Below are 16,741 nucleotides of genomic sequence, written 5' to 3' on the forward strand. Positions count from 1 at the left end.
CCGTCATCTGGCCACCAGTACGTGTACGCCCATTCGATGCCGCAGTCCCAGTCGCCGGGCGTGCAAGTGATCACCATTCCGCAGCAGCCAGTAGCGCCGTCGGCTGGCGAGTTCTACGCGTCGCAGCCCCCGCCCGTGTACCACCATCAGGACCCGCAGGCAGCGGCCGCCGCCGTCGCCGCCGACCACGAGTACCAGCAGGAGGTGGGGTGCCCCGACTTACAGCATGCTTTCATAGAAGGCCTAAGGACATTCCAATGGCTTCGCGGTTCATTAGTGGGGCTTCTGCTGTGTAACCAGTTACCCGCAGCGCGGTTGAATGGTCTAGCTGCCTCTAATGTTCTGGCTAATATACCCTGCGTATCACGATATGTGAAGATTGGGAACATCCCTAACTTTCCGTGGCAATGCTGTTTGCAGTCCTGCATGCTTGTAGACATGGATCTTGTAACACTTGGTTGGCTCAGGTGTGTGATTCTGCATGTCATTTTCATAACCTGTTCCTGTGGTCATGGCATGGTTAAGTGCGTACACCGTCGTCCGGCATGTGTGTTAATCCTCCTCCGTCCATATGCTCCCAGTTCGGTTGCAGCAGGGTGATCCTATATGCACAGTGCTAGTCTGTTGCATGTTGGTGGCGGCGGCATGGTATAGGGTACGTGACAACGGTTTAAATGTTCGAACCTTGCTGGGGCGCATTTTTGCACATTCTGTAAGTTATCGTTTTGGCCCCAATATCCACACTGCTCTGCTCAGTGAAATATTCAGCAAAGTATTTTTCAAGCAAATTTTGCCTCCAATCCTGACGCTAATGCCCGGTGCTGGTTTTCTGTAGGTCAAAAATGACTCGAGTGACTGGTCAGAAGACCGACTGGACCAGCTGTCTTCTTTGTGCCTGGACGAGGCAGACGCGGAGGGTCGCCGCACCCGTCAGTTGCGCACCGAGAATGACTGTACGGACGTTAGTGAGAGCGGTGATGAGCGCGTTCCGTCTCCGGTCGACGGCGCTGGGGAGATCGTGGGCGACTCTCCTCGCGTCACACCCGCGCGGCTCGACGCTCGAACGGACTCGCCGTCGCCGCTGCCGCTCACCCCGCCCTCGTCTTCCGTCTCGCCCTGTCCGGACTCTGTGTCTTCCACCACAAAAAGCGCCAGCCCACAGCCAACCTCGACTGAAAACGGCTTCTTGGGCTCATCCCAGAGCCAGGACGGCGGCGACGGCGAACCGCCCAAGTCCTCCAAACCGCCAAAGTACACGATCCTGGCACCGCACATGAGCCAAATGTACATGACACCCAGCTTTGTGCCCCACTACCACATCTGGACACCGTACTACACGCTGCAGACGTCGATGGGCTCCATCCAGACGCGGGCCGGCGGTAAGGGCTGCCCCCGGCACGGGTACGCGCCGGGACCGACGGCCGTTCCACCACTGCCCTCCATGCCGCCGCCGCCAGCCGCGGCAGCGGGTCCTCGCGGCTCGGGCGGCTGCTGGCTGCACCAGTCGGGCCCGCCGCCGCCGCTGTCCTCTCTGTCCTTGCCCTGTCCGGTCCGCCCTCATAACGAGCCATTTTCTCCGCCACCTGACCAGATGCAGCGAGTGCGCTACGCCAGCCCGTGCAAGCAGCCGATGAGCCGCAGCGGCTACATCTGCGGCCCGCGCGTGGGTGCCACGGCCGGCCGCTGTCCACTGAAACAGCCCGGTCTCGTAGGCGACCTGGGCGGGGCCGGTGATGCGCCGCCACCGCGCGCTGACCAGGGTGGCCCGATGACCCCGCCGCATACCCCTGGCCGCGCCGACCAGCCGGCCAAGGTGGAGGCTGCCGCCACCCGTCTGCAGACCATGACCCTGTGAAGGGCGAGCCGCGCCGCTGCACACCTCTAGCACGGCCTACCGTGATCTCTCCCCATGTCAAATCGGTCCCACGGCTTCATCGGCGAACGGAGCGTTGTTTTTGTTTGTAAATCGCATTGGTCGAAGCTCGCATCGTGCAATTGAAAAATGGTCGGAGGCGCCATGGTTGTCGGAACACCAGCCTGTCGTCCGTGCGGTTTAACTGTTCAAGCAGTATGCTATTGTGAATATGGTAGATTAGATTCGCTCACACTGTTACTGTAACTAAGTGCCAATTATCCCAGGTGCCTTAGGAAGTGACCCTTGTTGCACATAATATAGGCGCATATTTATTGCAAACTGGTGTAGGGCTAAGTAGCTGTAAGAACTAGGCTCATTGTATTCTTTTTTGACAACCAGTGCGGATAAGCATCGCAGGAATACTAGGGCTATGGTGAAACGGCCAAGTCTTGCTTTCCATCGCTGTTTGTACTGCCCTTTGCGTGATTCTTTTCTACCGCGACTGATCTAAAGCACATCAGATCTGGGAGGGTGACCCGTGTCTTCCACCACCGTAGACGTCCTGTGGACCTCGTCCTCATCAAGGCGCTAGTAGTCGGCTCCTTTTTACACGCGTGGGAAAATGCTTCCTTCGATCTCCATCCAACACTTTCTGAGCTTTGTATCATCATTTAACCGAGAATTTCGCCACTTTGTTCCCGTGTGGGTGTGTGTCATTAGGTTAAGCATTGATGTCATGGATGGGCACAATGAGCCCGCCTCTGTATAAGTACGTGGCGTTGCTGGGCTCAGTGGTGCCAACATTTCGCCTTCATCAGTATTCTTCGCTTGCCACTCCTCATTTCCCGTACTCATTCGCTGTCTCGATACCAACCAAATCTTCTGTGATAACGCTGTTGGGGTTCCAAATATTTATTAAGTATTTATTGTTACGCCGTCTGTGCAATATGTTAGGTTGGGCTGCCAGAAACTCGCCCTTGACGCTCATTGGCACGCAAGGGGCATCTTGCACACGCGGTACAGTTTTTGTAGACGGTTGCCTGGTTAACTTGCCTTCCCGGCTTCGTCCTTGGGCAGTCGAGGTCGCGTGTTAGCACAAGCTGCAGCGCAAAAGGGAGCATAAAGACTCCATTTTAACCGCCAGTTACCATTTTTCAAAGAAATTAGGTTGTAAGCGCTGCAGTAAACACTGACCACAGCTGGGTACACCACACGATCTGTCCCAATAGCCATGCAGTGATGAATAGCGACCGGATTTTCTCGAAGGTCTCGCCTTTGGGCTATTTCCGTGTCGCGATGTTGTTTTGGCCCGGTCGCCCGTCCGTCGTGTAAATATATTTGTACTCGGGGCGACCCATGCGTCCCGGGCTGAAGTGCTGCCGTCCTTGACAGGCCCTGATGAGCTGACCGTCCGCTGTCTCGGCCAGCAAATATTACCTTGCTTTGGGTTCTGAAGATTTGTTCAAAGCCGTCGCGGATTTATGCGCCTGGGTCGCCCTGCTCTGTATATAATTATGCCTGATTTTAAAGTGCAAATATATCATTTTAGTGCCGTGTATGACTGCTCCTTTCTGGGTCAGTATCGAGCGCTGGCAACCACGGAAGCGTCGCTTCTGTTGGCGTATGGCCAACAAACCGCTTCGTGCACACTCCCGGCGCTTCCTTTACATTCAGTACCGTGGGCACCGTATGAAGACTACTGTGCTTCTCTGGCATCCCCTAAAAAATCGACTGTGCCCGTGTGTCGAAATATGTTCGGTTCCACGCCACGTTGTGGTGCATCTAGCCTAGCGGTCATTCGATTGCGATGAGGATTCAATAGTCACGGGGGTTCAGTGATTGCAACCGTTGGTTGTGCTACTGGCTGCGTTGTGACTCAATGAGGGTTTCAGGATAGTGCCCTTGTAGTGGTGTGGCTGGGTGTGTCCGAGCTGTGCTGTTATCCAGAAATCATATGCAATCTAACTGCGGTATGAGATAGCGTCGCGTTCGAGTGCCTAGAGTATTTGGAGAATAAACTGCTGACATTGATGTCTGTTTCTTGTAGATTTATGTGAAGTTCGAAGCTTGGAAAAGCTCAAAGCGCTTTCTCGCTATGACCAACAGCAGTGATGTACGACCGCAGTTAGTTTTAAGGATGCAAGAATGCGAGGCTCGAACGGTTCTTGCGTACTGCGTGTTGTATGTCGTCATTCAGTGCAGTGATGTTCCTTATGTGGAAAGTTTTTGCACCTGCGAAGGTGCCGCGGCAACCAAAGTCTGAAATTCACTTTCAAAGTGTCGACTTCGGTGCGCACAACCTAAAGCACGCACATGCATTCGCATCCTCAGATGGACGTTTTGGCGTTGGCGAAAACGCAGTCTACGTGCCCGGCACACCGGCTGTGGTGAAAGACTGTCCACATGGATACGCTTGGACGTCGCTGTAGAATATTCCAACAGTCGTTGCATGCCAAGCGGCGCATTTCGGGTCTCCAGAGATCAGCAAACAGTATTCCACGGGCCCCAGCCGTGCTGGAATTATCTCCCGTCAATAGGTCAGTTTCGCCCTCAAGTTGGTTAAGTAAGTGCCCTAATTAGTGCCAAAAATCGGCAAAGGCCGTTTGGTGGCGGGCGATGGGAGGAGGGGGGAGGCCATTGGGCTATGCCCCCTCAAGTGGTACTAAATGTAGCATTTCTAAACGTAGAATGAAATGGAAGGGGTTGTTACTTGGAGAACAATGTCTCAGAACAGCCCGGGTGCCAAAAGGAAGTGCGATCTGACGCTTTGGGAAATTAGTACACTCGGTTTTGCACCCCAGAGAAAGGCGCACGCAACGCGGTGTTTTGGCTTTCGCGCATGCGTGACGACGTGAGGTACACTGGTTTGTGCGGCGTGGTGTTACGTGTTGGACCGATTTGCTGCGCATATACTTAATATTATGCGCGCTGAGAAAAACGGCCAATGTCCTCGGCTCGCGCAAATCGTACTTTCAGCGGGACGGAACTGATAGACTCCTTTACGTTCATCACGTTCGTGGTCCTAAACCGGGTACTTGCCTTGGAGGCTGGCGCACTCAGGTGACCAAGCCACGGGGTCCTCCGTTAGCGCCTGAAGATGTCGGCGTGCAGTCGGCAAACGTGGGCGCCCTTGTAACAAGACGTTCAAAGAATGGTACCAGGAAGAGCGAGTAGGGCGGCGTCTTTTCATGTAGATAAAAGGGTGTCTTCTAGACTGCTAGCGGGCGCTAAATCATCGCACAGTGCATCTCAAGCCAAGGTAGGCTGGCAGAGGTGTAGTTTCCTATACAGTTATAAGATACAGTTATATACCTATACCTATACAGTTATACCTGGACCTACCTATACAGATACCTATCTGTATATATAACTGTATCAGTAACTGTATCTATATAACTGTATCTATAACTGTATAACTGTATCTATATAACTGTATCTATAACTGTATAACTGTATCTATATAACTGTATATAACTGTATCTATATAACTGTATCTATATAACTGTACTGTATAACTGTATCTATATAACTGTATCTATAACTGTAGCAGTTATAAGATACAGTTATATACCTATACCTATACAGTTATACCTATACCTATACAGATACCTATACAGTTATAAGAGGATGCCCAGCCCCTTACCTTTGAAAACATGAACCGCATCGGGAGAGAAACCAGTGTTTGGCGCGGTTTGGGGATGGTGTTAGCCATTTCTCACTGCTCGGCACCGCCTCCCCTAACCTATTTTGTAGAAGCGCACTCATCACTCATATAGAGGGGCTTAATAGCGGAGATCCACTGCCCGGACAGAAAAGCTCTCCGATGAAAGGCAGGGGTGCGCCCTAAAGCGTAGGAGTGCTCAAAAGCTTGCGATCCAAACCCCAAGGAAGTGGACATCTGTTGTGTGAATGTGGACAAACCCACGTAGAGAAACACCTGAAGTCCAAGCAGGGTGGTGCATCAAACCTAAGGGTAGGTACCTAAGCTGTAAACCGGCGAAGACGGAACCGCCCGAGCCTCAGTACAGCTGCTCGTGAATCCGGCAACAGGGTACCTTCAAACCCAGGTAAAGGCACTAATAAAAGCTGGGAGGATGAAGATTATAAACGTAGGCGTGGTTGGGGAGGGGGAGGGCAGAGCAACGCCTAGCCACAAGTGTGCCGATTAAGATATTTGACGATCAAACTTAGGAAGCCAAGTAAAAAGTGCTCGGAGAGAAAATATGCGACTTTCGGTTCCCTGTCTGAAGGGCGCTTGGAACGGTGAGCCAGACGTGGCGTATTGGAGATGTAGCGAGCTCGTCGCCCTAGGTATAGGCTGACTCGGTGATTTTGGAAGCAACGCTACTGTAAAGTCGTCCCGGACCTACCATAACGTGGAAATTAAAGGGGGTGTTCCACATTTGTATGGGGGTTTTGAGCGATATTGGGAGGATTTGTATAGCGATATAAAAAGCGATATTGAAGATCATTCGGCGCAGTTCGCAGCCCTGCTCTGCTACAAAGAACCTTCCACATTTGAAGATGTTGAGGCAAGCGTCAGATATTAAAAAAGCTCGCTTATAACTGTTGGGGTACTTCTAAGTGGAAAAGACTTGCCTTTGTGGATGTCTTTGTGTTCGTGGATGGTACGATGACGCAATGAAGCAATGAGCTATTCAGAAGCATTTTTATTAAACAGAAGTTTACTTGCCTACCGCAGTCTTTTCCATTTAGAGGGATATAAATGGTTATTTGTGACTGATTTAGTGAGCTTATTTCATGTTATCTCATGCTGGCCTTGATAGCTTAAGATATGGAACATTTTCTCTAAGGCTTCGATAGTGCTTTGTAGCCGATCCTTCTCAGGGTTAACCTTTTGTTGGCGGAAGTTGAATCGATTTGGTCGACTTCATGCAATGACGGCATTGGAGGTTCATGGTTAGTGTCGATGCACGGCGTTCTACTCCCCCATAGCAAAATTATCGAGCTTCTAGATACCTCGTCTAACTTCGCCAAGCAAAACGCCCAGTGTTGACTTAAATATAACGATATTTTAGACCCATAACATCATTATTTAGATATGTGTAGATATACAAGTGAATGTATATATATATATATATATATATATATATATATATATATATATATATATATATACCGATATGAGCCTTTTGTCATGTAATACCTACATCTAGTACTGTAAAATGCATCGGTCTTGCGCTCGGTTTGGTTCAAAATCAGCCTCGGGTCATGATTCAGTGGGACGGGGCGTAATGTCCGAGCGGTTAGCAAAAGCAAAGCCACACATGGCATGCTGTCTATCTTATGCAGTGCCACTGCCACTTCTGCTTGGGCTTGATGCTGCCGCCCCTCCAGTCGCGGAGATCGGTCGTCTGAGAGGGCGCGGTCGCCCACGCGCTTGCCGTCGCTGTCATTTTCTGCGGCTGCTGTGGGCGGTAGCGATACGTGCGGCTATTGCGGCGTCGCTGAGTGGCGCGTCCCACCGAGCACAGCAGCACGCGCGGTTCGGCAGCGTGGGTCACCATAGGCTTACTGCCGTGGGCTCCGGCACTGAAGTCCGCCATCCAGCCGAATCTGCTACCCCCGCCGCCCGTGGAGCATCCAGTGGCGGATCCAGAGGGATGGGCCACGGGGCTGTGCCCACCCCCCCCACCTTGAGCCAAAGGGGCACCAAAATCCTAATTTCGGATCCACACAACCTTTATTTTCAAGAATCACCAAATTTCAGGAGGACCCCAAATGGTCCTAAAACATTTTCGAGAGGCTCCGAAGGCCGGGCGCGCCATAAAGGGCCCTGAGGGGCAAATAATGCTGTGACCTCGCCATGCTTACAAAATCCTGTATTGGCCCGTTAGCAAAGGGCACCAAAACCTTCACTTCGAGACATCACAACCTTTATTTTCAAGAGGCGCCAAATCAAAGCGAACCATTTGAAAGGCTCAGCGCTATAAGTTCTAAAGGGACCAAGGGACGCCACAATTTCTGTGTCTTTTACTCAGGCGAAATTCGTGGTTTACCCGTTTGGCGAATGACCAGAAAAAAACCTTTGTTTTGTGTCACGACAGCCATTATTTTCTAAAAGCGCTCAATTCCAAGGGCTTCTCAAGGGACCCCAAAAGGTTCGTTGTCAAGGCACAACAATTTACACTGGACACCGCAATCCCTGTGCCTTTCCATGACTAAAATCCTGCATTGGCATATTCGGCTTGGGACACAAAAAACAAGCGGCCCTAAAATCCAATCCAATACCTGAAGCCGTCGTTTTTCCTAAGGTGTCGTTTTTCTGTCTTTCTCCCCGTTGCAAAAAAGTTAGACTTTGCCAAATTGACATCAGACTGGCTACGGCAAAGACTGTCAAAGGAGCACTTAAGGCTCGCAGGATAAACCCAGTTAAGGCTCAGGCTATCACTGTCCGTGGATGAGATTCAGACGTTAGGAGGGAAGTAGCGGTCGCTTAATTTCAAGAGCTTTGGTAAGTTAGTGGGTTAGACTGAGTCGCTGGCGCACCAAGTCGGCTTCCACCTGCATGTGAGTCACCGTGCTGTTAAGCTTAGTATTTTCTCACAACGCGTCATTTTCCTCAGCCTGTGCGGGCGGACGCTTGGGGGATGCTGCGCTGGTAGCCGACAGCGGATGGCGTGAATAAAGCGCAGTTCCTTATGGTAACGGTATAAACAAACTTTTCCAAGCCGATCACCACATTTTTGTTTTTTATTATCGGGCTCAAACTGTCTTCTTTCACAGGCAAATGAGAAAAATCTCAAATTTGCGTAGGAAAAGGGTTTTGCGCGCATTGCAAATATTTGTAATGCTTCAATTCACATCTATTGTGCAGTGATGATTCCAATCACGACACACGCGTAGTCTGAAAGGTTTTGGAATTTCTTTGACATATAGCTTTGTATGGGTTTCTATCATCGTAACGAAAAGAATCGCACGGCGAACGTGGCCCGTCAACGACGCAACACCAAAATGCCGGAGTTTGTAACCCCGAAACCGCTCATTTGAGACCTCTGAAAATGTCGCAGGCGTCTTCTGCGCCGCTGACAACCCCTGTGACCTATCATTATTGAAGTGCGAGTGATGAGGGTGTGAAATTGACCGTTCGACCCGGCGATTTGTCGCAGAATGCCCCAGGTGGTTACTGTCGCCCCCCAGTTGACTGCCGCCACGTGTTGCTCGAGGCCTACACCTCGCGGCCCATGGAGACCTTACAACGGACGCCGGTGCTTTTCTTCCCGGACGGCGAGGTCACATGCTTAAGACTATTGTATAATATTTTCTTCGCTGATGAACTTTAAGGAAAGGATGAGCTGACTGTCCCAGGCGAACGAAGGATGGGCATATCATTGCTATTTTTACCCGGTTTCGTTTTACGCTAGCGTTCAAACTAAGGCCCCTCAATATCTTTTGAAAACCCCAAGAAAACCCGGCAACGTCCCTGACTAGCCGTAGGTGCGAATGATCCATTGTGAGGTGAAAAGCGCTTGCTGTTTACTTTACGCGATTATTTAATTCCAACCTGATTTAATTTTATTTCCTTCTAAACGATTGATGAGTTATGTCTTCTGTTAGCTTCTAGCTTCTCTGTCAGTCAAAGAAGTACATCATAAACATACCATAAAAATGATCCCTAAAAATAAAATGGGCTTAACCTGGTGGACTTTCCGCAGAAATTTGTTTACTGATACAAAATAATGATAGGAAAATGGAATGACCAGAACGAGGGGGCCTTTTTGTTGGGCGGAGCGAGGCGTGCCAAGTTCCCGGAGACCACGACAAAGCATACCTCCCCCCCCCCCTATGACGAAATACTGGATCCACCCCCGTGAGCAGCGCCGGCCAAAAGCTGAGCCTGTTGTGTGGCGGGTGCTCCCTGCAGTTATCACCATTAAACTTTTTGTGACGTGGAGAGAGAGAGAGAAAAACGACACATCGGAAAAACGCGGCTTCTGTTATGGACTCATATAGCACGCATATAAGCCCCACCAGGGACCTCCTTTGGAGACTTAATGTTCACTTTGGCGCCTGTCTTGAGCGCCTTAGGTGTAACTAAATCTACTAGGGCAGGTGCTTCTCATAGCTTAGGCGAATATGAGGAAACTGGGCCTGTCAACGTAGCCATGCTTTGCGTGTCTGGTGTGCAATGTGGCCATTTTTACCGGCATTATTACCCACAGCGTCATAGAGGAGCGGCAGTATCACAAACTGTAACCATCCCTACAATACAGAAGTGATGGGATCAACCACTAGATGTCGCTGTCATCGCTTTATTTTCCAACTAGTACACATCAACGGATATACCAGCAATGACACGGATACGCATATGTGCACCTGTGCCGGTTCATGGATATTTCAACAGTGTTGTCATTCATGTTGCTAAAACTCATATGCGCCGAGGTGGAGGCCTGAGAAGAGGCGATGTAGTGGTTTACCCCTCAGTCAGCAGACGCTGGCTTGCGTACGTAATTGTGCTTCTAGAAACGCAATTGTAGCGAATTCGTTGCAATTACTTCAGTTCATAAGGCGCAGCCACCGGCGTTGAAAAACTGCCTTGTGTTAGCCTAAGTGATAGTCCCTAGCCGTGAATCCTAAACGTGCGCGGCTTTGCTCGCTGAGCTCGATTTCAAATAGTGTTACATCACTCCGTCTTTACTTTTCCACCCCCGGAGCAGGCATCCCAGCATTGATGATAAATGGTAAAACCTAGCGGTTTTCTGAGATAGCTTTCTAGGGAACGCTACGATTAACGATTCGTGACAGCATGCCATAAAAATAACGATTTCTGAAAATTGTGAAGATTGATCGGTTATACTGAAAATGCAAACAGAAGCAGGTAAATAATTCAACTTTTTAGTGCAGATGAGGTGTAGGCTGCGGTCTAGCGGTTTTCATTTTATACACATTTACTAACTGACTAAATGAATGCAATGATCTCTCTCTCTCTCTGCCTCTCTGCCTCTCTCTCTCTCTCTCTCTCTCTCTCTCTCTCTCTCTCTCTCTCCCTGCCTCTCTCTCCTCTCTCTCTCCCTCTCCCTCTCCCTTTCTCTTTCCCCCTCTTTCTCTCCCTCTCTCCCACTCTCTCTCTCTCTTCCTCTCTCTTTCCCTCACTCTCCCTTTCTCCCTCCCTCTCCCTATCTCCCGCTCCCTCTCTCGCCCTCTCTCTCTCTCCCTCTCTCTCCCTCTCTCTGGTATCATTACCCACGCTAAGCACTGCTTGATGCCCGAGTTTCCACCTTAGTATTGTTGGTATGCCGAGTGTCGCAGTACTTCGTCCATGTACATGATCGTAACGCCAGTGCTTGCATTGGACAATTTAGGTGATGTACACTCACCACGTAAGCGCAAAAATATTACTTGATTGCATCAGAAGTAATTGAAAAAGATTATCTGAGATCGGGGCATGTAGATACGTGGTAGAGCAGCCGTGGTATCCTGCGTGCGAGGCGATATAATGGCTACAAGGTATGCTGAGTTATGGGGGGGGGGGGGGGATGAACTTGTATGAACACTCAGCTTGGCTCGACAAGGCATTGCAAAGGGCGGATTGTAAACAACTGAATTTGGAACATACGTCTGTCTATGTCTGCACACTGCGTTCGCGTCTGCGAACATCCACCCTGCGAAACAACGTTGGGGAACATTTGTAATTCAAATAATCACGCTACGTACGTAAGCAACGACGAACAATACCGATACAAACACTTGCGCCTACGAACCTGTATGATACGAATAAACGCGGCACGTGGATGAGCGAGTACGAACATTTACGCCTGCGGACATATGCGATGAGAATTACAACGGTATGTACATTAGCGGTTATGAACACCGGCGCACATACATTTGCCTTGGAACACTTGTCTTACGTGCACCTGCGCTGCGTACATTGTCCGTTTGCTAAATAATACTCAGGGCGATTGAAAAAGATGCCGCGATGTAGCCTAAGCACCTGGGTGCATAGTAGCCCCCCCCCCCCTCCCTCCTCCCCATCCCTCAAAGATACTGCGATGTAGCCTAAGCACCTGGGTGCATAGTAACCCCCCCCCCTCCCTCCTCCCCATCCCTCCCCGAGCAAAAGTCCCAACGCTAACTTACAAGTCAATCTCATGACTGACTGGTCGTAGGATAGCGAAATAAGCCTTTTCGAAACACGCTGAATGGTATGTTTTAAGTGAAGGTAGCCCCATTTACCACGTACATAAATGTGGTCGGAATTGTCAAGGCAAACGCTGAGGTTACCTATGAAACGACCTTTATTGATGAAATGTCACTGAACTCAGTGTCTCAAAGAATGAAATCTGAACAAAACGTTGAAAGTTTGTACTCAAATGAAACTGCAAAGCTTCTCGGTATTTCAATCGGATTTTAGTGACGCATGTGTTTTTAACGTTTATTGCCATTCGTACCTGTGCTTCATCACTATGAGGTTGTGTCCTCAAATGGGTGATCCGAATTTCATGCTCATAAAGCAGCTGCGCCTTGCCAAAAAGTTGGGAAGTAAAAGAATATGGATATGTTACCGTGTACACGTTGTAGCTTACGTACCGTGCTCTGAATCACAGAGACCTGGTCATCCACTTGCACCTGCAGTAGTACGTGAGGTACGACGTAGTCAGCAAAATGAACGGCACGGCCCTGAACAGCACACATGTCGTCGTTGGACGCGACAGTGCTGACATCAACTACATTAGAACGTGCAACGAGCTCCATGCAGGAGGGACGCCCGTCGCCCGTCTGCAAATGCATCAACAGCCCCAGCACTGCCAGCAGCGACATCTTCAGGGCAAGCTGGGAACTTGCAGTCGTGACATGCGGGCGCTCTGCCAGAGCCTTGGCGAAGGGAAGTGGGGCGCGGGGTTCACAACGGGCGCCCTGATCGTGAAAAGCCTCCCTCCCTCAAACAAATTGTCGGATATGGCCCATTTGCTGATAAAGGCATGCTCTTCATTGATATTTTACCCTATTTTCCTTCTATGGCTGGAACAGAAGCCATAAGCCACCGTGATACAAATCTGACCGGAATTTTTAGTCAATTACGTGAAGAAATGATGCCTTATGCGATTGCATGAAATACATCACTAGCGTTCTCCATTATACGATGGTCCAGTGGACTCTTTTTAAGCTGATGGAGCTCCAAAGTCCCGTCAAGATTGTTATCTGGGTTCTACCGGGATATTATGGACCGCGCGTATGTTGACTGCGGATCGAAATAGGTCAGCCATTCGTGTTAACTTGACTTACCTTAACGTGTTTGCCTGGAAATGTGTAATAATCAGTCAGAATCGATTAGCGATGCAAAGTTATGTACGCCGTTTTGAACATGCACACTAGCAACCCGCAGAAACGAAAACTCTGACGCCATATGTTGCAGTGTCCATAGGTCGCACAGCGCCGGACCCGTGACTAACACTGAGTCGTGGCCAACGGGTGGACGAGAATGATGACGCATCTGAAAAAGTACCTTTAGATGCCTTAGGACATCATGTTGAAAATGTAGAAGATAGTCCGAGCGTATGCTTTCTCGTTTCCAGCTGTAAAGCCCTAAACAACCTACCAAACTAAAAGCTGTAAAAGAGACACGTCCAGTCGTATCTTTGAACGGTGCGAATTATTTTTTCAAGACACTTCGTAACTATTATTTTACGGTGGTCGTTCTCACGTGTGGCGCATGGTGTTACCTGCAGTGGCCAACGCCGCTCGGTTTCACGGAAACTGCGACCCATACCGTTGCTGTCCATGTTCCCAAGATTTCGGACGCGCAGGCTCAAAATATTTAATGTAATTTGTTTCATTTATGGATTCTGCAAAAGAATTAACACTCTCAGGAAAACATGGGCTGGCCTTGTTTGTTTTTAAACTCATTTTGACCCACTCTTTTCAACACTAATGAGACCCTTTATTTTTGGGGGGCAAGAGGTCCTCTTGAGTAGAACTCTAGAGGGTACATTTTTGTTCCCGGTCGAGAGCTGAATGGCCATTCCGTTCCACCGCGCGGTGTCTTCCGGCTGCCATTCTGGTGACACAGGGCGAGATCCCCTGTTCGATTCGGAGGCCCTTAGAGGGATATATCATATATAATCGGTCTCCTCCCTGACGCGGGAACCCTTCTGGCCCGCGCGTTGACCTCTGACCGACGAGGGAACCCTCACTGACGCAACAACATCCCTGATCGCCGCAGGTGATTCAATAATTGGCACACAGACTCCAGTTTGTCTTAACGAGCCCATGCTGGGGTTGGATTGGAGGGCCCACCGTTCGGTACTGGGGCCCTGACTGGCACAGGACCCTCAGATTGTCTGAACGGGAACACTTATCAGAAGTATAATATTTCCTTTCATTGCCAGAGGGCCTTGACCAACGCAAGAGGTCTTCTGCCATTCGGGGTCCCATCACCGGCCCTGTTGAGAAAATTTCCCCCTGACCGACTCGAGACCCCTCGTTGAGACAAGACACTCTGTTAGGCACTGGGCAGTGTCTTAGAATTGACGACTGGGCGTAAAGCAGCACCCTATGAGGAGGAATTTTTCCCTATTTTTCCCCATATTTTATGTGAATTTTTCACTCCCGCCTGACATTGTCTAATCGCACATGCCAAACCCCTATTTACTTTCCTGAGGTTTCCACATGCCATCCAAAACCGAGCTCACTTGAAACCTTTTCGATTGCCTTTAGAGGTACCATCTGCTGCTTAAAATTTCGACCAATTTCTCTGCAAGATGCTCCGACTGCAAACTTGTACTATTTCATACATAAATTGGATTAATTCGCCAGCCGCCCAAACATGTTTGATATGCACCCAGGCATGGACAATTCACAGGGAATAAAGGAGGCTATATGAAGCACGGAACTTATTTTTACCGCTATTTGTGCCCTGTTAAACCCTCGGTTAACCATTTTCTTGGTCCATGGCGGTGCCCAATAATGATAAATCTAAGCCTTTCGAGTGTCTTACTCACCAGGCTACCTGGCAAGGCTATGCTAATGCTGCCATATAGAGCCTTGGGACAGACCTGACGCAGCTAATACAGAAGCGTTTGATGGCGAAATTCTGCCCTCTGGAGATGCTTTATCATGCACACCTCTTACCTGTTCCGTGTTTTGATCTCGTAGGTTGGTGGGCATGTTTGGTATCTATATTTGGGGGGTGAGTGGGATCATTCTGTCCGCCAACAGACCATGCAACAGGTACTGACTTTTTGGGGGGGGAGCAGGAAGAAGCCAGAAAGTCTCCTGTGGACCAAGTAATTGTTTACTTTACCTGCTTTCAAGACATGGTTGGTAACCAGAGTTAGCCATTTTGTGTTTTAATCCATCGAATTTTGCCATAAGACAAATTATGATGCCATAAGGCATGCAATGGGCTTATTTTGTTCCATATTCTTGGTTATTTGCCCCAAATTTCTTAGAGTGTTCTCTCATGGCTGCTTTAACCAGATGTTTTCTATAGTTGCCATGGTTTGCTGACCGGCAAGTAACTGTACTGTATATATGCACTAAATTTTCAACACAGGGATACTCTAAGCTGCACAGCAACTATAATATGAGTTGAATATTAGTATGTAACAAATAGTCAGACCATCCCATTTAAAATGTGAAGCCAACATCTGAAACTTTGTCATTAAATGTGAATAAACAAGCCTAAGTGGATGCATTTGCTGCAGCTGAAAAGGCAAGCAGCAATACTCGCATGGTGGTCTAAAAGTTGTGTTACTTTTGGAAAAGAGAGATTGTTTTGTGGAACATACCCATTATTGCCCTTCGCATAGGTTAACCATGTCAATCAAAATAAGTTGTTCAAAGTGCTTTAAAGTTTTTTGATGTGTGTGTTGTCAACTTTGTCTGATGTCAACAAGCATACACAAATGAACTGAATAAAAATGCAAGTTGAAACTAGCCAAAAACTAGCTTTAGGCACCATGTTTTTATCACAAGTGCTGCTGTCAACAGATAGGTGAGTTGAGATGATGTTCATCATATGGGCTTCTCTAAGTTAGGTTAAGTTCGTCAAGTGCATGGCAAGTGGCAATATGAATTGTGCAAGAATCAGTAACTCGCAACTGCTGCTGTGATACAAACAGGTTATACAGGATGAGATGATGTAAGGCCTCTTTAGCTTAGGCATAGGCTACTTTTATGGAAATAACCATCGGTATTTTGTAAGAAACAATGACAAAATGTTTGTTTTCCCTGACCCCATCTTAAAACAAGCCAGAATATGTCTATTGTGCTGAACTTAGTGATGGGCTGGTGGGTAGAAGTCCAAGGTTTTTTTGCTTGAGTGTTTTATGCTTGTTGAATTTTCTGTTGTTATTTTGTTATTGAATTTTCTGTTATTTTGTTATTGAATTTTCTGTTGTTATTTTGTTATTGAATTCCTTTGCTTTGTTTTGCTTTAAAAGTGCTGTGGGAGGCAACTGAAAAGTGTAGCATCGAATTATTGGTGTTAAAAGTTTGTTATGCTCATAATACTGTCATGAAATTACTATACTTTAACACGCGCGCGGTTGGCCGGCTAGATACCATTCGCGCGGGTGGGGGTGGGGGTCAATTTGCTCCCCCCTCCCCTTCTGAGATCTCGGGAACTAAGAAAGTTAGATACACCAAATTTACAGAGTGTTTTTGACCTTTACGTGAACTCACTTACGTTAAGGTTTCAACTTCCTAAGTCATGACCTTCAGGTCAAATAAGGCCAAAAAGGCAAAATTCCAGGTTGGTCTCCAAAGCGCCCCCAGAACCTAGGCAACTGTCTTTAAGCAAAAGGCCACAAGCCCATTTGAGGCCTATTGACCTTGTTTGACCCTTTGAAGGCCATGGTGACCAAAATGATGCAAGACCGCTCTGAGTTTTGCATTTGAATAAGCGGAAAGATTACGCTAGGCAGT

General features: G+C 48.6%; 1 protein-coding gene across 1 annotated transcript; it reads left to right on the forward strand.

The window, feature by feature from the left end:
• On the forward strand, positions 1–3,886 carry LOC119096396 (protein transport protein SEC31; the record flags this gene model as incomplete). Its single annotated transcript, XM_037219270.1, is given in 2 exon segments — positions 1–204; positions 836–3,886. Coding segments are annotated over 2 exon segments (1,224 nt in total), but the record flags the coding sequence as incomplete, so codon positions are not given.
• Positions 3,887–16,741: the final 12,855 nt, after the last annotated feature.

Source organism: Pollicipes pollicipes, unplaced genomic scaffold (genome assembly GCF_011947565.3).
Source record: "Pollicipes pollicipes isolate AB1234 unplaced genomic scaffold, Ppol_2.1 Scaffold_4295;HRSCAF=5057_pilon_pilon_pilon, whole genome shotgun sequence".
NCBI lineage: Eukaryota > Metazoa > Arthropoda > Thecostraca > Pollicipedomorpha > Pollicipedidae > Pollicipes > Pollicipes pollicipes.